Genomic DNA, 27,424 nt, shown 5'->3' on the forward strand with positions numbered 1-27,424 from the left:
CTTGTTTAAACTTAGGGAAGTAGAAAAAGAAAGCTATACTTGCCCCGTTCCAGGTGTGTCTCAGAGCTTGCATTAAAACTCACAAACTGGCAGCAAATCCACTGCTGATAATTCCTGTGGAAGAGAGAATCTCCTTTATGGAAATTGCTCACCCCGCTCATTTATTACTCTCAGATGGACATCTAACACTCCTAATCCAGCCTACTTTACACCTATAATGTCTCTTCCACTGTTGGATATATCAGACTAAGAATTAAATCTCTTGAACAGGCAGAACATTGTAGTAATAATAGTATGAAAGAGGAGACTGTTTTGTTGCATGTTACGAGGGGCATGAGCAGGTCATTTCTCCCATTTACAGTCCCTTTCAGCAGCACAGTCTAGGTCCAGAGGCATTTACTAACTATATTTTATTATGGCAAATGGTTACCAGGTCAATTTTCTTCACTGTAATTAGGTGCTTCTCATACATAGTGCATTGTGTTTCATCTTAGCAAACACTGAAGTATTTTTTTTAATCCTATTCATAAAAGCAAACACTTTTGTTCCTGCTACTGATTTACTCCTAACAGTAACCTTTTGATGTCATGTATTCCATCTTAGACGCAGACTGCACAAACTAGGGGTGTCAAAGATTACCCAGGTTGATTTCTTACCTCGGGAGGTGGTATCCTACTCCAAGGAGACCCAAACACCTCTTGCCACACATCAATCTGAAGGTAAGACGATTCCTAATTTTTCTTTCAAAAGCATTTTCTTAGAAAATAAGTATTCAAGTAAGACTAAAAGAATGTAAAAAAAATAATACTAAATCATAATATAGCTACTTACCACATATTTTCTGCAAGCCAGGTATTGTTTATGTGATTAATGGTTGTTCTGGTGAGAATAATTATAATAATGGCTCTAAATTCAGGTGGAACCAAACTGCTTTTGGCTTACAATGGGTTGTGCTTAGATAACAGTATAATGAGAACATATTTTCAAATAAATCATTATGAATATAATTTAAACAGTGCTTTATCCCACTTTTTGCTTTTTCAAGGAAATTATTCATTCTGTGCTTTGTAAAGAGGCAGTGATGGAGAGTTGCCCTCATGTATTTGGCGAGTGTAATTGTGTCCCCCTCCAGCAGGTTAATCCTAAGAGAAGTTAGTTTAGCCGCATGTGCTAAAAAAGGAAGCTTATTTACTTTGTGGACAGTCCTGCTTTCTTTCCGCTGACAGTTGTATTATCTGTACTCGTGGAGCTGTTAATTAACTGTTTGTCTTTCCTGCTGACAAATAAACATGGAGGAGTTAGTAAGAGAGTACTGTACTTTAACACTGTATGCTTGCTAGTGTTGTGCTACAGAAGACTGATTGCAGGTAAATTGAAACTCTTTAAACTGAATATGAAACTAGAAATTAGCCCGACATAATTTACATGTTATTACAGTCAGGAAGAAAAAGAAAAACTGAAGAGAGTCTTGGTTATAATTTTTGCTGAAGTTACTGTCAGGTAAGATAGAGCGATAAACACAGTCAGCTTTTCTTCTGCAACTGGGTTTCCATTTTTGCCTCTGAGAGACTAGAAATTAAGACTCTTGAGTTAGATACAGATTCTGCTTTCCCAGACCACAAATTTACCTTAGTAATCTGTTGTCTGAAATGGTGCCTTCATCTACAGCCAACCCAGTTGCTTAGATGCAGCTTCATGAGCAACACATCCTGACAGCTTTGCCTTCTCAAAGGGAGAGGCTGCCTTAGAAGCCTCCCTAGTTCAATCCAGCTCATTTCTGCTCGTCTGTCTGAGGGCTGCTGAAGCCCAGAGTGGATCAGGTTTTTCACTGACCAGTGGGACATGATCATGGAGTCATTGTTAGACAAGATGGAGAAGATGCCCTTCCACCCTAACACAGTACCTTTATGCTGTGCAAAAGCCTATGGATACAGGGATTTGAAGACATGTCTTTGTTTTACCTCTCCCACACCTGTTAGTGCAGTACTCAGTACCTACCTGCTTTTCTGAACAGGCCAACCTCTCTTGAGGAAGCAATTTCTTCCATTAAGTTGCTCTTGGGTAGTATTTATTTTTTTTTTTCCAAGGATTTCTTCAACAATTACAAGATCTTTTTTTTTTTTTTTTTTTTTTTTTTTTTTTTTTTTCTTTTGAATGGACAAGAGACCAACCTTCCACCCTTCAAGAGGAAAAAAAAAATATATATATATATGTTGCAGTGAAAGGTCGAATGGTGATAAGTGGTTTTGGTGACTGGGTTTATAATCTTTTGTATGCTCCGTGTTGTCACAGTCAAGGAAACTACACCAACGAAAGTGAAGTTTTAATATTTAAACATAGCAAAAGTATTACCCAATCACTTCTCTCACATGAGTGATTGAGAAAGTTGAATTTACTTCCTTTCCAACCTGCTGCTAGGGAGTTCTCCATGGATAAATTGGAGAAATGGAATGTCACCATGCATCAGTAAAGACGAGTCATGAAAATTTGATTATTCAATTGAAATGGTACTTAACTGGAAATTTGCTAGAGGGTAAATAAGTTCTGTGACTTTGGCCTTCCAAGTCCAATGGAAATTGCTTCTCAGGTTTTCAATCCCCTCAACCTCTTTATGAATGCTGAGCCCCACTCAGCCCTGCTCTATACTTGAACAGCAAACAGAAAAACTCCTCAGGAGAGCAGTTTTGAGAAGTCTCTATGCTGTTCCTGTGCATTCATGTGACAAAATATAGCCATCATCCTTTCAAGAGAAATGGTTCAGCCATTGCTATGGTTATGTGCTCAGTTGTTTAGTATCTGTAGCTTTAGAGTTTGAGAAAGGGAAAAATAAACCACTTATTTACTTAGATAAGTCTGACTTCAGGTTTCAGAATTCACTCTTCAGCTGCCTGCCTTGGACACCAGAAATCTCAAAATGCAGGATTTTAGAATGAGACAGTCATACATTTGCTTCTGGTTTGAAAGAAGACAACTAGTAATGGTACAGCTGGATGGAAGAATCTTGCCTGTATAAGTCACCAGATTGTTTCTGAAATCTCAGTCTCAGGTTTTCTGCAAGTTGTTTCTCTGAGAAAGAAAGAAAGAAAGAAAAAAACTCTGAGGTACATTAGACGTACTGCCATTTTGGAGCTCGGTGGATGTAGGCCTCTGTTGTAATGGCTATTCCCCACCAATCATTATAAAACTGGTAAAGGAAAGCTTCATTGTGATAAGTACAGTGTGGTGCCGGAGAGCCAGATGCTATGAGCACTGAAGTCTCAGCTTGTCAGCTGCTAATTTTAGAAGAAATAATGTGGCATTATTCTTCAGTGTATAAAAACAGATTAACTCCTCTTTTCAGAACAGGTAATTCGCTTTATTTCAGAGAAATAATGACATGTCATTTCCCCCACCCACTATATTATTTAGGGAGATGTGTATATGCATCATTCAACCCTTTGATCACAAGTACCTAATTCTTCTGCTTTATTTAGGTCACAGTAAGCTTCAGCCTTTTCCTTTCTTCCTTGTAGGATGACTTCAAAAACACCCAGATCTTGGCTCTGGAGCTTGAGAAAAAAGAAAAGAAAAAGTGTTCTTTATTTTCCCCTCCTCCTTCTGTAATTGAACTTAAATTTAGGTATTTGTAGACAGTGAGAGACATTTCACTTGTGCTGCCTTTTCCATTCTGGAGTCAATTAAGACACAGACTATGCCAAGCATTTTCTGAGAGGTCTCTGGGACACATTCCTTTACTGTATAGAGGCTCCCCCATTGCCCCAGAACAGCAGCCCCATGTAGCCTTCAACACTGGACCCTCCATAGCACTGCAGAACTGCCCCTTGCTGAAGGCACACCTTGGAGAAAGCAGCAACAGGAAAGCCCCATCCTGAGCTCTGCCCAGGATGAACTACTCACTGCCATACGGCAGTAGGAGGAAGTTTGCTTAAGATAACTTTTCAGGTAGGAAAGCAACCCGTACACTCAAGCTCTGCTGGGTGCCTGCCTCAGGTCCAGCCTACCACTCTCCTACATCTGATGGGCCAGGAGGTAAAGTCTCTGAGGAGAACAGCACGTTGTCCCTGCACTGAGAAGAAAGGTACTCCTCTGGTCTGCCTCACCTCAAAACCAGAGAGGGCAGCAAGAAGAAGGAGGTTTGTGAGCTCTCTGGCTTACCTGGCCAGTATCAGGAATGCCATTATTCCTTTTGCATGAAGTAGAAACTACTTCCTCATCAATTAAGTGAGATGTTTTCACCTTACCGGCTTCCCAGACTGTCACTGTAAATACGTTTGTCTGAAATGCATTTCTAGAAAATTACAGATCCCTCATACAGGAGAGATCTGGATTTATAGAAAAATGAAGGTCCCTTTTACTTCACCTATTGATCATCTTCACATGGGGAAAACTAGTGTCAGCATACGCACCTCACGAGCAGGGTAATATTGTACATTGCAAGAGTTTGCCCAGTTCTGGCAAAGAACACAATTCAGACCCATGCTCCAGTTGTTTATCTGCTGTATCCAAATAATGAGAATATTGCAGATATTAGGGAAAGAAGTGAAATAAGTTCTCTATTCCATTTGGAAGTAGACCAGACTGAAGTGGCAAAACAGAGGTAAAATTTCAGAGTTTGGGTTGGCTTCTGCATCTCTTTGACATTGCAATTCTCTGAATGAATATTCCTGAAAGCAATACTTATAAAGTGCTGAGGAAGGAGAGTCGGACTCTGCTTGTAACCTAAGATTCAGGGTCTAAGACTAAGACACATGAATTTAGGTATCCATGTGAGGAAACAAGTGATGGTGACTACTGTAGGATGAACCAAAACTCTCTCTAGGCCCCAGCGACTGCCTGGTCTAGGTCTAGGTCTTGGCCAATGAGCTTAATAACAGAGAGCTACATGGAGGCATATTAATGTAGGTTTCTCGTTTCCCCCCAGTTGCTGAGTGAGTTACATATGACTAAAACTGTCATTCACTGGCAATGTATGAGAGCTGTGTCCTACTTTAAGTTTTGGTAATCAGATGAGGAGTTACCAGTGACTAGGACTGACAAGCCCAGTTACCGTAAAAATGAATCAGGCCTCTGAATAAAATGTATTTATTAAGTTATTTTTATTTTGATACTCATGAGTTGAGATTCCCAGGTTTAAGCAGCATTGAACTCTGTCTCTGTCTGTCTCATAAGACAATGTACAGCAGATTCTGTGCCCCATGTCCTTTACCTGTGACTGTAGCTCAGCTCTAGCTTTGTGAATGCATTTGGTGCTTAAGCAGAGCCAGTCTCAGATCTAAGCAAGATCTTACCTGAGCTTTCCCATGCCCAGTCTTTCTAGAGCTCACAGATCAGCAGCTGGGGGTTAAGTTAAAGAGCTTACTTTGTCTTTTCCCTTCCAGGGAATCTTACAGCTCAGCTCAGTCTGAAGAGTGAGAGACAAGCCTGGACCCAAGAATAGCTTTGAACCCCTCATTTAATGGGAAATATGGATGTACATTTCTGCATTGCCATGCATGCAGTGTTTGTCAGGATGCATGAAAACATGTTCAATGGAAAGGCAGAATCTGGGAGGAAAACAGAGACCCTCTGTTGTAAACAAAAGATGGCATTAGAAAGTAGAGCAGAACTGGGACAGAAATTACCGCTTTAAAATAAAAAAGACAAACTGAGGATGAATCAGTGCTACAGCCAACTTCTGGTTTTAAAGAGACAGCCTTTTTTAATTTTTATTTTTTTAAGTACACATTAGTACTAATGAACACTAATTTTGTAAGAAAAATATTATGATCTATCGTAGGCAGTATCACATATCATTGGCTGGTTTCAGTTAGCTATAAAAGTCTAGTTTGCCTTTTCTTCTCAACCCTCAGTCCAGCAGAGTCATACTGTGGATGTCAATGGCTGGCATAAACACCCTAATTCAAAACTGCTTTGTTTGATTAAATCAACAAAGCTTATTTTGTACTGTTGTACCAGACAGTACAAGATTGGCTGCGACTAAAAAGAAGCAAAGCAAAGATTTGAAGCGTTGCACTGTATAACAGCCTTTCAGTAATTTCTCTATGCCTGTCACAGCTTCACAACTGCTCCCCCTTTTCTAGATTATGAGATTTCAAAGGTGAGATTTTTTATTTTTTTATTTTTATTTAAATTAGTCATTGAAATCTTTCAAAGGCATTCAGGCAGCTCCCTCTGGTGGTGCAGCAATGAACCAACACATCGTGCCTGAGGGATGCTGTAGGTGAGTGAGCAAAACGGGGATTATGTGTAGAAAAAAACACTTGCCTTATCTCTGTCTGAGGCAAGAATTGTATTTAATAGAAGTGCTTGAGTTGTATAACTGAAAAGCTGTATGCAGGTGAGTGATGATGAAAGAAACATGAGAAGAGACCAAGTCATTGTATAAAAAGTTGGGGGAAAAAAGAAAAGGATACTATCTAGAAACTTAAAAAAAAAAAAAAATCAGTTATAGGTGTTACAAAAATGTCCAGGGCTATAATATACTACCTCTTTTCTTGCCAATCCTTTCTTGAAGTACAATTGGTAAAGTACAGTTTTTATGAAGTACAAATCCTTCAGGACAGCCACATTAGGCAGGTACAAGGCGTGGTGGGTCTGAGCCCCCCTCCTAGCAAGCTACAGGCAATAGGTGTGTACCTGTAAAGGATTTCTTTTACCAGAAGCTCAGAACTTTTTGTAGTAAAAAAATGAGCTAGGGCTTCACTTTGGAAAATGTTTCTCTGTTTATTCCTGTGCAGCATAATGTATTTGGCTAAACTGTAACAAGGGTTTCTTCTGAGTGGAAGAACGAAGAGGTTGTAGTCTGTGGTCGTTCATGGGTTTGGTGTTTAAGAGCAGGAGCAGACATCGACTGCCTAATGTCCTAAAATAAGCTATGTATGGGCTAAAATAAGATTTCTGTAAGACAGTCCCAATCCATTTGTAAAAGCTGGCTGGTTACGGGCATGGTCTACTGTTTATTTATCGGTGATAGTTGTGCAGTATTTGCTTCCATTCTCCCTTTTTCTCCTCCCAGGTCCTCTGTAAAGACCTCTTGAGAAGGGTGTTTCTTATACTTGGGATGGTTTTCAGATGGTTTTCAGCTGAGAGCATTCTTAATGCTGAACTGTTTTGAGCAGGCAGATTGGAGAATTTATTAAGCATCAGTAATTGTCTGGGATTTATCTGGTAAGAACTGATTTAACAGAGACAAGATTGGTTTTGGCCACACACAGTAGGAGGTTTGAGAAGGGAAAGCTCTTTAAGGATCTTAGACTTCTTCCCTGATCATGTCATCACATGGGGACAGAACAGTAATTTTACTCTTTGCAGCTCCTCCACAAAATCCAGGGAAGGTCTTCTGAAAAAATCAGGCCCATGTGCATCAGTTTCCTGCTCCAGAGTGACCCAGGCCTGCTGCAGCCCCTGGTTTCTCTAGTACAAGGTAACACTGCATTAAAAAACAAAAACAACAACAACAAAAAAACATGTCTAGCAGTCTTCTGGAAGGAGAACAGACACGCCATGGCTGTGCCTGCACCTTCTCTAAACCATTCAGGCTCCAGAAGATCAGAAACAAAACAGAAAGAAAGCTGTGTCGTGCAGAACCCAGCCTGCTCCTTTAGCTGCAGTGGAAAATGCGTAATTCAATGAGATCCTGGTACATCTGGCGTCACTTGGTGGAAAACAAGAGCTCTGATGTTAGCAGTCTTGACCTCAAACTACTTGAAGTAGCCGCAAGTCATCTCACTGTGCCTTTGACCCACCTTTTTGTCTTGACATCTGAAACTAGCAGTGATCCATGAGTTCAGAGAGAAGCCTGGTAACACCTGTATGTAAATTGCATCCTTTGTGGGCTGAAAATGAAAACCTTCCTCTAAGTCTTTCCTCTCTGGAAAGGATCCTGTCCATGTTTTACACATGAACAACTGTTATGTGTTCCCCTCAAGCAACCAAATAGTTCTGAAGTTATTTGCAAATATACGACTATCACTATATTAGAATTGAGAGCTTCAAGCAGAAGGAAACTCTCCCTCTAATGAACAGCACCATAATTTGTAGAGTCAACAGTAACACAGTAGCTGATTTTTTCTCTATATGCCATTTTGGCATGTTCCTAGTTCTCACTTCACCATATTTATCATTTCAGTAGTGTTTGAATATACTTTAAATTATAAATTATGTTTATGAAAATGTAAAATGGGGGGAAAGTTGGTTTAACAGTACTTCCAATAGAACAACAAAGACATAGATTTTCATTTTCTTCAGAAACAAAGCCTGCTTATTCCTACCACCCCTATAATTCCTTCTTTAGCCTAATGGATGATGCCTATTCAGTGTATACAAGAAAATTAATACCCAGCACCTTCTATTACATGTTTAGTAAGCTTTGGCAACCCCTGGCTTTGTAACATGGACCAATTCTACTGGAATTAAAGACAAGATTAAGAAAAATGTGCATTTCAGAAGTAGCAGTTATTAATCCTCAGTGCTCTAATTAGCACTTAATCTTTCTAATCCTGTAAGTAGATACAAAATCAGTGCTGAAATAGACACAGGCTGTAATGTAAAAAGCCCTTCATTAGTAGTGTAAAAAAAAAATGTACTAAAAAAAACACTGTTCTGTTACTTCACACTTCTCAATTTGCTTCTTGGCACTTTTCACTCAAAGAAGGGGAAAAGATCCACATGCCCAAATCCCTTCTTCTGTTTTAACCCATACTACTGATGTAAATGATCAGAAATCACGCAGCTGAAAATTCTCCTGTTCGTCACTTCTCTATCTTCAATTCTATAGCCAAGCCCCTACTTAAGGAGCTGCCCAATTGTGCCTTTTTGTAGTCCCTCTTAATTGGCTCATTTCCATAGGAGAGGACACCTGCCTTGGAGAGCATCAGCTGCTTGCCCTCAGCCTAACTGGAGAGGGAGCCAAATGGCTGGCTTGGGGAAAATGAAGAGGTTTTGCCGGGCACAACGTTACTACCCGCCTTAGAGACAAATGGGGGACGCACCCCAAGCTGGGTCTTTGTTCACCATCTTCCTCTCCACAGTCTGACCCCAGCACCTGGGCAGAGCCTTCCAGCGGCAACTCTGGGACCCCCTTCTCCCTCCCAAGGACTGCTTACAAAGCTCTGCAAAGCCTTTATTTCTTGTAACGACAGGTTGTAGATCTGATCTGCAGCGCCTGAGAATTCCCCCTTCAAAATCAGTAGTAGCTGGATCTCTTCCAGAGAATCTTTTTGCTTGCTCACACACACTTTCAAGAGTTACTATGAAAACTGAAGAAACTGGTAATGAAATGAATATGTCAGTGAAGTAAAAGTCTGTGTGAATTCCCGCTGACCACTATTAATAGAAGATGGAATTCTCTTCTGCTGCAACACAATAGACTGTCTCCACAAATAATGTCTCTTTTCACAGGCCCTGGCTGCCTCTTGCCCATCTATCTTATTTTAAATAAACTTAGCATAAATTCACTCTAATAAACTTAGCATAAATTCACTGTAAGCCACAATTAATTCAGATGTATGTTCTAGCTATTACTCTCCAAAACAGTGCTCTTTTTTTCCTCCTGCAAGTTAGTGTCCTACTGAAGGCCCACAGAAAATGAATAAATAATCATTATTTTTCTAAAATTTGTTGCACTCAAGCCATAGAGCTTCACACTTATTTAAAGTCTATAGCTGCATTGCTGCTGTGGGTACTCTTTTTTTTTTCCTCACCCCTTGTGAAAAACTTCACAACTTGCCTTGTGAAGTTTGCCATGCCAGAGTTCAAAATGGGTCCAGTTCCTTTAATTTCGGCACAATCAAATCCTTGCATGTATGAAAACCCCCACTTGTCTCAGCAGTAGCTGCTGGGTTTTGAGGAGTCTTGCGGATCTCACTACTTGATTTGGAGCAGGAGTTTTTTGGAGGTTGGCCCCAACTGTGGAGCTGGAAATTTTTTGAAATTGTAGTCCTTCATCATGGTTGTTTCATATGTCATTTCTAGTTACCTCCACCCACTTAGCTGCTATGAAACATAGAAGGCACTGAAAATTTTGCCTGTGACTACATGAAGAACTCCCTATGCTCTGGTGCTACATCATAGATAATGTGCAGGTTGAAAACAGATCAAATTGAACTTCCAGAACAGAGCCTCAAAGTTGTGTTGAGCTGTTGTCTTCACAAATGAAAGCTGTGGAGCATGCATTGTGGTGGTTGACACCAGCCAGGCGCCCACCCAGCCACTCTCTGCTGCCCTCCTCAACGGGACAGGAAGATCATTTACCAGTTACCATCATGGGCAAAACAACCTCAGATGCAGAGGAAGTGCCTGGAGCACCTCCTTCCTCTCTTTCTGCTGTGACAGTGGTGTCTGCAGGATTGTTTCTGACACTTTTTTCTCCTCACTCCTTTCTCTGCCATATGATATTTTGCCCTTTCTAAAAGACATTTTCCCAGAGGCATCTCCAGCTGACAGGCTCAGCTGTGTCCTTTGGTGGGTCCATTGGAGCTGGCTGGAACCAGCTGTGTTGAGTGTGGGGCAGCCCCTGACATCTTCTCACAGACACCACCCATTCAGCCCCTGCCAAACCTTGCCACCTGTACCCAGTACATACACATATTTAGAAAAAAATGATAAATTAGTAGCCAATGATGTTTCATGAATTATGTGGCTGGGATCAACTCTTTGTTTTGCCTCACAGGTGAATGCTTTAACCAGTGAAGTGTTGGGGGATCTGGACAAGGTATTTTTTGGACTATCTTTTGGTACAACCACCTTTTGGTTGTAACATTTTTTTGTTGTTATTTTGTTTTGTATAATCTGTTTTACATTGGTATTTATAGATTTGAGACAAGGACTTAAAGTTACTGATTAATTTGTGTCTTCTCTGTGTAGTCTGGTGATAGAGAATTTAGTGATAGATTTGGTTCTTTGGAGGAGATCCATTGCTGAGGATGTTGAGAAGTTGTAGAAGCTTGCTTCTGCTCAGGTCAGCTACACAGGCTGTATGTTACTGGTGATGATTGTAGAAAATGGTCCATGATGCCTGTCCCTACTGGTATGGACTGGGTCATCCCATATTAAAAGTTTAGGAGCAGTCAGTTTTATTCATACTGCCTCTTGTCAGGCTCATAGTATACTGCGGTAGCTATCCCATCATCTTATACAATGAGACAGCACGAACCCTTTTTGCATGCATGTCACACACCTCTAATCCCCAAGCGAATTATGCTTGGGGTTCTCTTGGATGGATGGTTCAAGCCAAGAAAGGAATCCAACAAAGTTTTCTGAGGTGGAATATGGATCCTTCAGTCTGTGTCCAGGTTTCCAAACTAATGGAACTGCTGGGATGGGTCCAGATCTGAACTGGGTAGGATATAACTTGCGTACAGTTCATACTGATTAGGAATAAGGGTTTCTTCTTGTTTGCATTTTACTCTTTGCTAGATCAGGTGATGTGAAAGCTTGGATTTAGTGCTGGGGATTTCAAAACAAGCATGCATTTTAAGGATGTAGGAGTTGCTGATTAAGCTAAGGTAGATTAGATTTACATCTGGGTCTCAGTGGTGCAGTCATGAAAAGGTGGTCGGTGGAAGAAGTGAGCTTATGTTTTCAAGAAGGCCTTGGACACAGTTACAGTAGAGCATGCAGGCATAAGTGCTCCACTGGTAATGTGTGTTTGGGAGACATCGGTCCTGTGATTTCCAGACTAGAACATGGAGGCAGACAGTGAAGAGGAAATGAAGTTGGTGACCCTCCTTTTCTTATCCCTCTGGTTTGTGGACTGAACTGTGTTAAAAAGTTATGGTTACATTTATATAGCTATTTAAGTATTTACCTATAGTTATAGTACTTAGTCTTATCTTTTTACTAGTACTATATCTGTAGATGTACAGATATTGTCAATGTATCTATAAAGGTGGCCCACTACAAGATCTCACCTGATAGTCTTGAGGACACGGCAATGGTGAATGTCACGAGTCTTATCTGTATTACAGTCTAGATGTAATTCAGGTCAAATCACAAACTGAGTTAGAGTCACCAGAGAAATATAAGTATATCTCTATCCCCAGGGGAGGCCACTAACAATCTAAACATGAATAAAGTAAATTCAGAGCAGCCAAATATGCTATGAAACTTTTCTATCAGATAGCTATCTGATCTGGCAGCATGCTGATACTCATTCCCAAGCTAACAAGGTACATCCCTGTTGAGATACTGCTGCATTTCAATGTAATTATATGCAATGGCTCTACTGTTAGGTGCTTGACCTATTTGTTTAGGTTTGCCATGGTCAAAAGAGTGAGATAGACCCTTCTAGAAGGCCTATATCCTAATACCTATAATATTTATCATAACACTGAAACAATTACCTTCCATTTGTGCCTTTCTCCATTGCCTACAGAACTTAGCCAATATATTTCAATTACAAGCTTCATTTTTAGATGGCTGGAGTTAAATGAGATAATTCTCACCATTTTGCAATGACAGCATGGACAAATGCATTATGTGGTGTTTTCTGTCAACCTCTGAAACAGTTCTGGGACTGTTATTACTCTTATTTGTTTTCTTCAGCTCCTTTATCCCTTACCTTTGAAGTTGCTTGTTGTGCCTGTGTGAAAGTGAAGTAAAAAAGCAGACGTCTTATTTTCCTCTAAAACCTGTGTGATTGAGAACAGTGCTTCTACAGCTGCTATTTAGACAGTTGGAGTGAGAAAAAATAGAAAAACAACTCTGCTCTTTTGTTTCTTCAATTAAGTACTGGTTTCTTACTAGACAGAATACTTTAATGTGTAGACTCAGTGTAGCACACTTCATGTGCTAACATTGATTTTGATCTACCCAACTAATCTTTGTATTGTATAATTGCTCAAATGCATGTTGCTGTCTCATCTTGCTTAAGGCGTATGTCTTATAGTAAATGTGGAAATAAAATCAGACAAATTATTTGGTCTGAAGAGCACTGAGCATCAAATGGATACCGATCTAAATCTAAAATTTATAGCACTGTGACTATGAAACGGCCAGGAAAAACACAGGCCTGATTTCTGAGGTGTAGGAAGAGGTACATACACTTTTATCTGCTCTTTCCCCTCTTTCAACAATATTACATAGATCGTTACATAGATTACAGTCGTTCATGTGACCTGTGATATTTCTTGTATCTAGGCAAAGTACAGAAAATGAAGATCCACTCTTATGTATTAGCTATGCAGTGAGTATGTTTTCATACCTAATTATTGAATTAGTTAGTTCTACTTTACAATTATCCTTAATAAGTCTGGATTAGGAATGGTTAGTAAAAGTAACTTTGCTGTTTCACAGTTCATCAGCTTGAGATAATTTAGTAACAAAGACTCATGTTGCAATCAGGGAAAGGACTCCCACTGACTTCAATGGGACCTGGACTGGGACCAAACTGAAGTGCTTGCCATGAGTCTAAATAGCTGACTTTGTCACTGACTCATCATGTGAAACCCTTCAGTACATTGTAGAATCATTTTATTTGGATTTGATTAAACATAAAAGTATTTTGCAAGGCTTTCCAGCTTTGAAAAACAAAGTCATTTACATAAGAGCTAAGCGACCGCATAGCTATCCTCTTTTACCCTGGTTAATAGCCTTAATCCTGCAAATATTTATGTATGGTTTTAGCTCTGTGTTCATGATTAGTCCCCAGGAATATATGATTTTCTGACAGGCATATATGTGTTTGCAGGAGGAGGTCTGGTGCCATAACATTCATTTGCTGTATACAGCTTTGCTAATGGACTGTAAGCTCTGAAGGGCAGGAAGTGTAATTGTATATCATAGTTATTAGTATGGGACATAAAGGACATGCCATAAAGAAATACTGATCATGACAAACTTTTACATATATGTGTATGTGTGTTTTAAAGGAAAAATATCCTTCTTCCTTATATTTTCATGTCAACTCACTTTGTCAACTGCTAAAAATGTGCCTTTTATTATTAACACCTTTTATCGATCCAATGAACAATAGAAACTACAACTGTGCTCCACGACTGGCCACATCTTGCAATGATTTATAAATGTCCCATATTAAAAATAATACACTTATTCGAACTTTTTCAAAATGTCCCGGCGTGAGCTAATGCTTTTGTATTATTATTAGTTTTGACAAACCTGATTGTGTGCTGGCCATTGTTAAAGGGTTGTATCTACCCCCACACCCACTGAGAGACAAAGAATTTTTAATGAATTTAATTAAAACTTTATGTGGTTTATGGTGTTCACCTCCAGCTGGTGTGCCATTCTTCTCTGGTGAATGAAGTTTCCTCTAATGCATAATGATGTGTTTTATACGAGGGATGTTTGAACCCCCTTCCTAGTAGCCCTGAGGTAGTTTCCATGGTATGACACAGTGGTGAAGTATTTAAAAGCAGGTCTCTTAAACTTAAGTGAATTATGTATATGGTTAAATGCACATGCATGAATGCATAGATATGAATCTTAAAATAAGTTCCAGAATACTTTTTTTTTTTTTCTTTTTTCCAGAAACAGTCCTTGTGGGCTAGCTTACATGACCCATACTGCTAAACACTTGCCTGTACAAATGGCACATTGACATGAAAGGGTCTGGTTATTTGACTGCTTGTTTTGGGAGTAGGAAGTTAAATAACGTAGTCCCCTTTGGTCAACACAATGGAAACTGACATCTATACCAGACACAAGGTCCTGCTGACGGTAGGTGCTCCTAGTGCTGCTGTAACAAAAATGAACAGTAACATGCAGGTAGTCATGTTAGCAAATATTTCAGTGTGTTTTATGAGACACATCGAGACGTTGCAACGAGCTGGGTCATTCTCATGGCTAGTTAAAGTTAATGTTGGAATTTTAGTCCTCCAAATCTCTCGTGCTGGTGGGGTTTGCATGCAGGGCCTCTAACAAAGACAATGACCTGTCTGCCTTTGCTGCAGACTGTTCAGTCAGTGTTTCTTCCACTGAGAATCGAGGTCTTTCTAAAGAAGGTAAGTTGCTTATTTGTTTTAGACACTTGCTTTTCAAAATCTTGAGTCTGGGTGCGGCCAAACTGAAATACAGAGCCGTCTTTTTGTGGTTCTTTGGAGGCTGAGATCTCAGTTGTGCAAGAATCTTGAACAAGTTCCCCAGGGAATGAATGAATGAAGCAAGATGTCTTCAGCCAAAGGAACAGAACTTAAGAAGAGCTCACAACTCTACAGGGAGTTGTGTGATCCCTGGAGAAGTCTCGTTATCGGAATCTACAAACTTTCAGTGGTTTTGCAGACACTAAAAAACTCGGATGAATGTGAAAAAGGCATCTTCATAAATAATGCCTCTTGTTCTGATGGTTGTGATAATTTGAATAGGAAACTGGTTACAAAATCACCATCTGCCAGCACCTCCCTTTTATATTATTGACCTACTCATTGACGTGGGGAGAGCCCTCTATATGGCCTTGTTGGACTAATAGGGGAGGCTTTCCAGGAGGTGAACCTTCAGTGTTTCAGCTGAAAAACAAATAATCAGTGCTTATCAAGAGATAAGACCAGTTTCTTGTGAGGAGGGATTTCAGATTTTGAATAAAAGTGTAATCTCTAACACAGTTTTCCAAGGATTACACAAAAATAATAATAGCAGTAAATCAGCATATGTCTTTTTCTCCAACTGATGAAAAAACAACATGATACAGGAGAGGACCAGCCATATGCTAAATCAGGAAAAGGCTTTTGAGAAAAAAATAGACATTTGGCACTTGGTGGAGTGCCAAAGAACTTAAGAGTTGCAGACGCATCATACGCTAAAGAATAACTCCCGACTGTGTGGATGGACAAGAAGTCAAGATGAATAGAGCATGCAGGCGGATGAATAATAGATTGTAAAAGATGGAGAAATACTAAAAGGGAAGTGAAGGAAGTGCTGAAAACCACAAAGACATATTTGTATTTTCCTGAGAAATTAAGAGAATGCTCCTGGAGGTGGCAGAGGGAAAGGATGTGAGGAGTTGACATCCTGCACTGGAAGAAGTCTGACCACGGACAATGAGTCATTTTGTTGTATCGCTCCTGATTCCAGATGCTCTGATTTTGGTATCTCCACTGCTGTTTTGCTCTTTAGGTAGAGTGAAGGAGAAGTAAACTTGGTCTGGTCAGCTGCAATGTGCTCTTCAGAGAAGGTAAGGCTTCTGTCAGGCACCACAGAGAGCTCTTGGATGAAGTGTTCCAGCAGCTGAGCACTTGGAGATGTTCTGTCTAGGGGGCCGAACATATGTATCAGGGTAGAGCTCAGTCTGTTGTCAGCTGGGACGTTAGGTACTGTGCAGAGGCAGTGTAAATCAGAACAACCCCGACTTAGGCTGGGAGTGGAGGTGCAGGTCTCAGAACTGCCACCATGCATCCTGGCCTGGGAAGTCTGGCGCTGGGGGTGGGCAGAGCTGGATGAAAGGAAGGTTGCACAGCTGTAAGGGCATGATTGCATCATGCAGCATGGGGGCGTTCACTTCTCTAAACAGTAGCAGTCAGGGCACCAAAGGCTCTATGGCTCACCTCTCGTGCTATTCTTTGCCTTCTGTTCATGTTGCCAAGTGTTCAGGCTGTGAGGTTCCTGTACGTATTCCTCTGCTCTCCAGCTCTGAAACAATGCCATGCTTATCTGGAACTTTTTGTTCCTGGAGTTGCTTTTGATGAGCAGTTTGGGGAACAAAGTAAAAGAAAACCTGAGGTCTAAGACTTGGGACTACAAGGGTAAACTTGGAACTGCTTATGTGCATGACACACATCAGGCTGTGAACACTGACAGTTTTGACACTAGGCCAGTGTGTCCTTTGCAGGCATGAGCAGAAAGGCAGAACTGTGTGACAGCTTTAGAGTCTAGGTGTTGGTTGTAGTCCTGCTGTTAAAAGCAGAGAGAGAAAAAATCAGGTAGGAGAGAATTAAAATTCCCGAATCCACGATTTATTTCCATGGTTCGTAGATTCTTTGTACAAGCTGGCTAATTAACAAAGGAAGAAGATGTATGAGAGTCTGATTTGTAGCAAGTTTTATTAGCACATGAAAATGCCACAGCATGGTGAGGACTGAAGAATGAGCTTAGCTTGAAAAAGGGGAGCTTTCTCAGCTCAGCTGAAGGACAGAAGGTCAACCCCCCCCTGCCACAGTCCTTATGCAGAAGGGCATTTTCTGAAATGGTGCTGCTAAGAATATTGGTGTGATGAGTCTTGGAAAAGCCACCTTGAACTCATGGATAAGTTCCTTTCTACTTCTTCACTCTTTTCTTTTAGACCCAGCCTTTCCTCTAATTGACATATTATTTCCCATTACAGAGTCATGATACCTGTTTGCTCCACTTTAGCTGTACTCAACTCACTAACCCCATCCATCCTTGTTTCCAGCTCAGACCATGCACTGAGTTTCTGCTAGCCCAAGGCCCCTGTTCTCAGGAATGCCCTACATGTCAGGAACCCAGAAATGCATTTCTCTGTGGGGATTCAGAACCACCACCAAAACTGCATCTGTCTTCTATTCCCACCAGACCTACTCTTAATACCATGCCAGGCTCTGCACTGTGTCGTGTCCTACAGTCCTTGTGCCCGATTGCTCCAAACTGGAGCACATCACTCCTCCCCCTTCCAAAGGAAACCAGGGCACTGAAAGATGAGGCAGGTGGAGGGAAGATGTGGTCCATGAGTCTCAGCTTGACAGGTCGCAACCAAGGTACACATCCAGGGATGTGCCACAAGAGAGACTTCTCCTTCAAGGTAGACTCAGGTCTAGGTTTAGGTGATCCAAGTGGGAAAATTCCGGGTGATTTGGGCCAACGCTGGAATTTGGAAGCCAATCTGTGCACAGATGTCCATAGTAACTGGTGGCAGGACACAAGTGGGAAACAGAAGCAGGAAATCTGTGCAGCTCAGTCTTTCACCCACTTTAGAAGCTTATTGAAGGGCAAAGTGATTTAGTACCAGATAGGGCATGAGGAAATATTTTACATTCTTGTCTATATATAGAAGTGCCCATTTCTCTTTATTTGCTTACTTTAAAAGTGTCTTAGGACTCAGCCATGCTTTTAAAAGATGAGTTCCTCACGCTCTTCTGAGCTTACTGGTACTGCTATATGTACTGTTGCAGGACAGCAACATGTGATGAGAATTAAGTGATCTTTCAGTTGTACTGTCTTGTGGCTTTGCAGCTGAAATCATGTAGTCATTGGAAAAGATATATATCTGGATAGACATAGACCAACTTGTCGTTTTAGTGTGAAATTGAGTCATTTTGATGAAAAACAATTAGTAAGATGCACTATCAATATCCTTTAAATATTCTTGGATTGGAAACACTGATTCTATCAGAATAGGAAGATGATTTTATGAAGATAGAAAACAATAGAAATAACAGACTTTGAACAGTAATGGGCATTTAAGAATTCTGCCTGTGTTTTCCTTTGTCTCTGACTTCAGGCCAGATTGTCTCTGTGTGGAATGTCCTTAAAAGCATAAAGAAATTATACCACATTTTCTTAAGAAGAAATATGATATTTGGCTCCTGTATCTTCCTTAAATGCTTGAAAATCCCTGGATCAAAGCCCACAGAATCTCTCCTGAGGAGAGGTTTGAATGTGGATAATTATGCAGGAAACTATGAGCACTTTTATGTTTTAGCTTCATTTACTATTTAAGTAGAAGTTAAAATGAAATAAAAAGATGTATCATGTCTTATCTTGACAGGTTTTTTTTCTTTGTTTTGGAATCCAGTACTCACACTGTCTCTGAAGACATAATGAAAAATTTTATGTAGAATTAGTTTAAATCTTTCCTCCAGTATTCTTTTTATTGAAAAATATTCTCTTTGAAAAGCAAAACTTTATACAAAGCTTGCCAGTATTGTCAAGATGACACACTTTTTGGTGACCTTTGCTAAATCTGAATAAATATTTCAGTCACTTGTGGTTGACTTTTTTTTTTTTTTTTTTTTTTTCTGCAGTTCAGAAAATGCTATCCTATGTGATCAACAAAACACATGAGCACCTCCTTTTCCGAGGGCAAATTTTTCTCTCCTAAACTCACCCACCCATCTGAAAAATGCAATCTTCAGCTTTGAGCCCTCAGAGGCTCTTGGGCCTTTCAGTGAAGGGACAGCAGTGAAGAGTCTACTCGGGGGAGGAGGGTGTGTACAGCAGAGGATGTAATCCAGTTGTGGGGCATATTAATCAGTCTTCTGCATAGGATATGATTCGGTCACTGTTTTGGCAGTTCAACATGCTCCTTTGATCACTTTGCATGGGATGCCACATGTAGCTAACCTTCTGAAGGTGCATGTCGTGTAGCCAGTGAAAGCCATTCGCTTCACAGACTCTAGGGCAGAAATATTCACTGAAGCCAACTACAGAATCCTCACTGACACAAGTGAGATCAAGGCTTTACCCTATGGGTCTGAATCCCCTGCATAGCCAGGCTGCTTTACGGTGTTGTGTCAGACTTTAAATCACGTTCATATTGGCTGTAATGCCTTTCTGCACTCCCAGGGCTGCACAAAACAGCTTCCATCTACCCCAAAGTGAGGCCAGAATTGGCATGCATTTGAATGATTTGCCCTGAATTGATAGCCATTTGAACCATAGTGCCATAGGAGGAAAATCAGCAATTACACTGAGACCTCTTCCCCCTGCCCACCGCAGCCCCACCATCCCATTCCCAGGTTGGCTTCACTAGGTTCTGCTGTGAGAAGGATAGCCCAGAATTGATTCCTCTTAGACATGGTACTGCATGGGGGATGAAGAAAAGCACCCCACCCTACAACTGAAGCTGGTAGGCTTTGAGTCTGTACCATGCAGTAACAGCCTGAAATCAAACAGCTCTCTGGGTTTCCTTCCAGTATAGAACCGATTCATTTCAGTGGTCATAATTTACAAGGTGGATTAATGAAAAAAGGCAGAGGATGTGTATTGATCAAAGTGCTGACGGTTCTTCAGCCTAAGGCTGACTCAGGAAATGATGGTCTCTCTGCCCTGCTGCTGGGATCTCCTGCTTTACTGAGGTGGACATGCATTTGCTTCATATCATTAGTCGGTGGCACGTTGTGTAGTTATAAATATGCTTGTTTCAGGTCAGGATTTAAAGAAAAAAGCAGCCTCTATGCTTTGTTGTAATGACGGTGTGCTGTCTGCACTGTGTCATTTTCTTTACCCTTGTAGTGGGATAACATACAATTAGGGACTGATGTCAGCCTGTAAAATTTTGGTGTAAAATTTTGGTCGCACCAAAATACCATACTTCTTAACAAAGCTGGCAGACGTGTCCTTTGGCAGCAGCTGCTTGCCATGTGATTTAAAACTTCCTGTCACTATAATTGATGTGTTTTTATTCTTTCCACTTCCTGAAGCCTGATCAGAATTAAAATTGCTGTTGGAATTTCCTGTCAAAGCAACTCATTTATTCGCTGAGCGGCGCACTGACAGTACTTTGATTGGACATTGCCTTCAGCTATTCTCAGGCAGAGAGATTGCTGTGAATTATGCTCCGTGCACAGGTTTGACTTCCATGCATGCCACATCTGCAAATATATACAGATTGTCCATCATGTGGTAACCTTGTCCTAATGAAAACTCCACATGTAAAATGTTAATGATTTGAATATCAAACTTGGCCACCTGCTGGGGCCTTGGCTTTTGTGTTTATTTAGGAAACCCCACTGAGTTTTCAACTGATCGACTCACCATAACTTCTGCATTGCCTACCAAAAGGGCCCTGGTGTATTTCTGCGCTAAGGAGAATTTACACCCTTGTGCAGCTTTCCTTTAAAAAAGCCAACATTTATGGTTTTTTTTTTTTTTTTTTTGTTTTGTTTTCTTTAATTTTCTGTTTCAGTATGCTATCTGCATTCCTTCCCAGAGGTGGCTGTGTTATGCCGCCGTGTGGCAGTCCTCAGCTGCTACTTCAGAGAGTTTGCCCAGTGGTTTGGGATCATTCAGGGTGAAAGACACTGTATGGATGCAAGTTGTTATTATTTGCAGCAGGAGTGCAATGCGGTGCTGATGCTGCCCATTAGGAGGATAAGCCATTAAATTCACTGATGGGTGAATTTTTCAGTTACCCCATTTGTAACTTCATTTTCCTGTTAGAGTTGCTAGAGAATTATAGGTTATTTTGGGAAGCTGAATAATGGATAAGTATTGGATTGTTCTGCAGTTATAACTGACACAAAGTCATTGTCACCTCAGAGTAGAACAGATATAATGATACTTACTTAACTGCCTTTGTAAAGTGTTTTGATAACCTAGGTTGAAAGGTACTTACAACCCTGCAAAGTATTACTATTATTATAAGGGGCAATATATTATTTTTAAAGTTTTAACCTACATTATTTTGAGGTTGCAGGAGTCATGTGCAGTCTCCTTTCCTTGGCCAAACTGGAAGCAAGTGCTCTTCCAATATTTTAAGTAAATGACCATGACAGCTTTGGCTGGTAGCAGTGGTGTGAGATCATAATTGTCTGTATAGGATTTGCACTCTACCTGCAGCTTGTGGAAGCAAATCCCAGTGGACTGTAGTTGGTGGCATAAGCTGCAGTTGGGTATTTCTAAAATCTACCATTTTTCCCACATTAAAAAAAAAAAAAAAAAAGTCATTTTTTTCCAGAACAGTTTCTTTGTACTTCAGTACTTGCCTTGTACTCATTATGTCTCCTTTGTGGTCAGGAGCTTGGTCTTTTTACTTAACACAGAGACAAGCAAACAGCATGTCACCTCCAAGCCCCCATGCCTGCAGGAATAGAGCAGTATTCCCATGCTATCCAGCTGGAAAAGTGGGAACAAGCATGCAGGAGTTTTGTGGAGATGGGAAAGCGTAGTTACAAAGTAGAAGCTGTGAAAGGGAATCGGTTTGTAGGGAAACAGATGTCCACATGCGGAGCATGAGGCAGGGCAGCAGGAGCCCCACTGGCTACTCCTTGGTGGAGGAGGTAGAGCCAAGACATCTGGGCAAGTCGAAAGGAAACAGCATGTTTAAGCAGCTTCAGCAGATCAGTCACTTACCCTAAGCTGACACCTATTTCTGTCTGAGAAGCTGTAGAGATGAAGGAGACCGCACGCTTCAAGATGTTTGTAAGAAGAGGCTCAGGGTGAGCATCCAGCCCTGGGCTGGCATCCTGCCTCCATGCATGGTGAGGGAGGGCATGCGTGCAGGTTCCTGGAGGGGAGGGGAAAGGATAGTCAAAGCCAGTTCTCCTCGTTTGGTATTTTTCTTTTTTTTTTTTTTTTTTTTTTTTAAGGGGGGGGGGGGGGGGCGGGCAAGGATAAAGAGCGAGGTAAAATATGAAACACAAACAAATAAAGGCGGTGTGCTGCTTCTTTAGTTGCCACGTCAGCCCAGCTGTAAATGCCCAGTGTAAGAACAAGCCAAACCAACAGTGCCGAAGGCTCCAGGAAAGACATAATGCTGACACGACAGTAACTGAGTTCCCAACTGATTTCAATCACTAGATAAATATCAGTTTCAGCCCTAAATGGTATTCCCAAGTAATTGTCCAATGCCCAGTTGGGCTGGAACGGTGTTCCCTTGGAAGCAGCTCAGGCCGACTTTAACTGCTGGGGAACGCGTGGCCAAGAGCAGACTTATGTGCTGGAGCCTGAAATGCCATTAAACAGGCTGTAGTCAGGAGGACAAAATGCCTCGTGTTTAGTCTAATACACCATGGGACTTGTTTGCTACAGTTACAGTATTAAAGCTATAATTATAGTCAGTGAACCGCAGATGTACTGTAGCCATAGGGTTTACACAGGGTGTTATTGCAGTAGAAACCACCCCCAGAAGGTTATAAGTTCATAGGGTCATTTCTCCTCTCTGTTTAATCAGATACTCAAGCCTACAGACTTCTTCATAATCATCGTCAGGTATTTAACATCCCAACCTGTTTAACGCAGTCCCCTCTGTTTCATTTTAATTTTTGTTTCTCTTTCAAAACAAAGGGTATAGCTCAATGCTTGCATATGATTTTGTATTAAATTTTTAGTGTGAAGTGCATTTCTATCATGTGGCAGTTAGACAGAGATATGTCACTCTGCTCCAACACTGAGCCACAGCTCTCAGTAAATAATAATGTAGATCCTTTTACTTGCGTGGAGATTGAAAATCATAGCAGAAAACATGGATTTTGGTGCAGGAAAGAATAGGAGTAAACTTTTTGAGACAGTATGAGAACAGTATATTTGGAGATGGCATTATAAACATTTTTTTGTAACCCTACACCAAAGAGATTCAGGGTTTCTGATGCTGCCAGTGACCCTGCATGGTGGCAGTCTGTACACAAACAGTCTGAACATGAACACAAGTGCTGTGCTGGCAGGTATAGGTGTCAAGTCCAGATTTGAAGTGACTGAGGAAAAATGTCAAAATTCATATTCCTTTTGCTCCCTGTGCTTGACAGACAAAATTTCATATTGAACCTAAAAGAGATGATAGCTGAATATTGACTTTCCATTTTAGCAGTGAGCATAGCCATTTTTTTCTTCTGATTAAGCAGGACTGTAATGGTTACCATGTAGGAAAATATAGGTAATATTAAACTGAAATATGTCTGTCTAGGGATCCATTCATTTCCCCAAAATAGCCAGTTTTTATTTATATATGAATGTCTGTATGTTTATATATATTTAAATGCCCCATTTGCTACACTGGTTTTAGCTTCTTGTTAGCATCACTTCTTGTTAGCATGATGTTCTACAGCACAAGGCAGCTGGAAAAGTGAAACATGTGTTCAAGAATTTATGCAGTGTCTTTACTTTCTTTCATTAAGAGAACTAACAATAATAGGTGCATATTATAAGTTAGCAGTGTTAAGCAGTATGTTATAGCCATGTCTGACAGACATGTTGTTTACATTCATATTTTATATTGGTGAAACTGTAGCTTTTTTATCAACATGACATTTTTCAAATGCAATATTTATACCTCTTCTTCCATACAGAGGAAACTTAGTCACCTAAAAACATGATATGTTTTAAATCCACTTGTCTCCTTTTCAATAAGAAAATACTTCAAATTACTTCCCCAGCAAAATGCGTAAGTCATCATGTTCTGTATCCCAGGCCTTCTGTTAACCGACGAGAGAAAAATTTCTCACCTCATACTAACAATAACCCATCTCATTTTAACATGGCTGAAACCTCCTCTGTGGGTGTGCATAACCCTTGCTCGTTGCCTTAGCAGTTTCTTTCGGGCTGTGTATAACCTCATTTTGTATGTGCTGTCTCTGCTAGAGTCAGTGGGAGTTGTTCAGACAGAGCAGGGGTGGTGGAGCACATCCTACCATTTTCCCAGAGGAATATCCTTGCTTAAATTGTCTGACTGTGGTCTCTGTGGGTCTTAGAGACAGCTAAAAATGCAAAATCGTTTCTTACCTATGTATGCCCCAGAGAGATCATGTGGTACCAAGCTCCAAAGTTTAATTGCACTCTATGCAAAATAATTATGTATGTGGCGTGAAAAGACATCTCTGTCACTAAAGTAAATAAATATACAAATAGATAATCAATCCAGCTGAACATGATGCCCATAAAGAAATACAGGCTGCATAGAGTAGTCTTACTGTAGTACAGTCAGCAGTACAGTGCACAGGAGATACTCGGTAACATAAATGACAGTCTGCATCAAGTCTGAGTTTGCAGCCAGTGTAGTACTTTTATTTCAACAGCATCCAGGACCTGGTATTTCAGAGGAAGGTTTTCAGATGCTCAGAACAGCAAAGGTGGATAATTCCTCTCTCTTTTCATCACACTCAGAAAGATCTCTGTCAGTAAGCTGCAATTGCTTAAAATGCTGAAACATGAGGTTTCTTTTTTGTTTGTTTGTTTTTGTTTTGTTTTGTTTTGTTTTCTCCCTGATATTCTTTCTTTCAGCATTAACTATTCCAGCCCTGGATATTACTACTCTTTTACTCTTTCAGTACATGCCTATGCCCTCGTAAGACCATAACCCCAGCAACATCCTGTCATAATGAGCTCCAAGGTCCAATTACACCTTGTTTGAAAAAAGTATTTCCTCCTCTCAGGTTTGAATTTGCTGCTGTTCAGTTTCACAGTCTATTCTCTTGTTCTTGTTTAGTGCGATAGCAATTTCAAATTGAAGGTTGGCAGCTCTGTGTTATACACACACCAGTACCTGAAACTTGCCCTGGTCTTCAGCTGTTTGCAAATATTGCAAGCTTTTGTCATATTCACCAGTGGATCAAATCCAAAACTGCAAGAGACAAAAACTCCACTTGTAAATAGAGAGTGAGAATGGTAATGTAGGGAGTGTTCACCAGGTCAGTGGTTAGTTGGGAGAAGGTACTCTCCTAACCTTTTCCTGTGTGCTCCTGGTGAAGCCTTAAAGGGATGCCACATTTATTGGTCTTTGAACCAGAGATTTCTGCTTTGTTCTCTGCAGCCCCTTTGGAGACTCCAGCTGCATCCTGATCACTGAACACAGCATGTCTTACTAGCTTTAGACGTGAAGTGCCTCCTTTCCTTTAGCTGCTGGGGTTGCCTGTAAAGTCAGGGACATCTCTGCACAGCAGCAACATAAGAATCTAAGGTGGGATGTCTTGAGGACATGCCCATTTCAGTCTGTTGACCACATGGAGAGCCCAGATAACTTGCTTAAATTGGACTAAATTTTGGTAGGAGAAGACCCATCCTGAATCCATGGGCAGTAACTGTTGAGCAAACAGTGGTGGTCGTTGGCCCACCAACAGCATCATCCATCACGCATTGACAGGCTCGGCAGCAGACAAAGTACTTGAAAGATGCTTTGGGAAATAGAATGAACACACAGCTGACTATTTGCTTGGTAATCAATTTCCAGTGGTCAAAAGTTTCCTTCCATATTTAGATGATGAAAGTAATGCTAGACAGCTCTCTGATTACTTCCTATTTCATACCGCTGCAGGTTGTAGAAGCATTTCTCTTTTTGCTGTGCTTATGTTTCCTCAAATTTTCACAAAATACGAGGTCATAACACAGAAATAACTCCATGCATTTCAGACAGTTATTAGTGTGTAATTCTGAATCTATTTTAGAAGAATATGCTTGTGTGTGCTTGATGATGAGCTGATTCGATAATTAGATTTCTTCTCTGCATTGCCATGTTTTCTAAAGTACTAAACGGGAATTTAGTGACTGTGTATTCTAGAATGTTACTAAGTGATTAAACAAGAAAATTGTTAGAACAAGTTTGGTAAAGAACCAGGGAAAGTTGCAAACAATGCAAAGTGCATGTAGTTTATCTCATTTTTGTGCAGTTCAGGCAATCCATTAATTATAATGGAAAAGGTATGAGCATGCAGACAGGTTTGATAGACTGCTACATTATCCTAAAGGATCATTACTGCAGTCAGAAGAAGAAAGAAAAATAAGAGTGGCTCTGGTGGCTGTATGGCTTTATAGGTTGATTGTGTTACACGCTGTTGGTTCTGCTTTGGAGAGTGATATTTTTGCATGTCGTATTCTCTGCAGTGATGAACTAAATGCTAAGTTTTCCTTTCATCTGCTTTGCACATCTCATTTCAGCACAAGGATTTTTATCCATATGTTACACAGCTCTGGGTATGGAGAATTACCAATAAATTAATGAAGCTAATTTTTATCCTGATGTACATACTGAACACATTTGATCCTTATCACATCATCCCTATTCTTTGTAAGCTCTCTGTACTATTTTATCCCATTTTTTCTGTTGTTAGACCTTTAGTCACAAGAGCATTGACTATATTTTTATGTAGTTCAGCAGTCTTCTTTGTGTTGCTCATTTAGACCTATGGGATGCACCTTTTTTCCAGTAACAGTGAAATGCAGTATGATTTCAGGAAATGCCTATGTGGTCAAATGGCTTTGATACAAGTACTTGCCATGGGAGAGCTGTTCCTGGCGAGTGGCTCTGCCAACGGCCCTTACCGTCTGACCATTGCACTGGGCCTGATAACAATGAAATATAATTCATTCTGGTGGAGGGAATAAAGGACCCACAGATGTCAATCACGTTGCTCAATGCTCTACTGAATAATGCATGGATGCTAGAGTACCACGGAGATGCAGATTATAGAAGGAAAAATAGAAAGGGAGCACCTCTGTGGGAGGAACCCGGGGTTCTGGATGGTGTCCTGCTAGGATTTGGCCAGGCTTAGAGACACTTCAAACATGTGAATTCTCCCTCTGTAAATATAGACTGATTGTAATCACCATATAAAAGGAGAGTCCCTGTCCATCCGACCCTGACTGTTGTATTTATAAGTGCCTGTTCTGTTAACTGGTGCCGTCGGGATGCGGGGAGCCTTACGCCATGCACGGCCCCCTGCAGCGAGGCTCTGGGAGCCCAGCTCTGAGTAGGCCCACAGAGCTGGGAAGGAATGCAGTGCTGGGAGAAAGTTGCCTTCTGAGATGAATTGTTGTAGCTGTTTCCAGACAGAACCTGGTCTTGTTTTCTGCCAGTAAAATAAAAACAGCT

At 40.7% G+C, this 27,424-nt stretch overlaps 1 protein-coding gene across 5 annotated transcripts in view; it reads left to right on the forward strand.

Annotated features, from left to right (window-relative positions):
• DYNC1I1 (dynein cytoplasmic 1 intermediate chain 1) overlaps nucleotides 1-27,424 on the forward strand; it is a 188,711-nt gene that overhangs the window by 41,119 nt on the left and 120,168 nt on the right. For all 5 annotated transcript variants that reach the window (XM_084281301.1, XM_084281305.1, XM_084281304.1 and 2 more), the window contains one exon: nucleotides 604-719. In XM_084281301.1, the coding sequence (XP_084137427.1) occupies nucleotides 604-719 (116 nt within the window). The remainder of the gene's footprint in view (nucleotides 1-603; nucleotides 720-27,424) is intronic.

Source organism: Netta rufina, assembly GCF_964035555.1.
Source record: "Netta rufina genome assembly, chromosome: 2".
Lineage (NCBI taxonomy): Eukaryota > Metazoa > Chordata > Aves > Anseriformes > Anatidae > Netta > Netta rufina.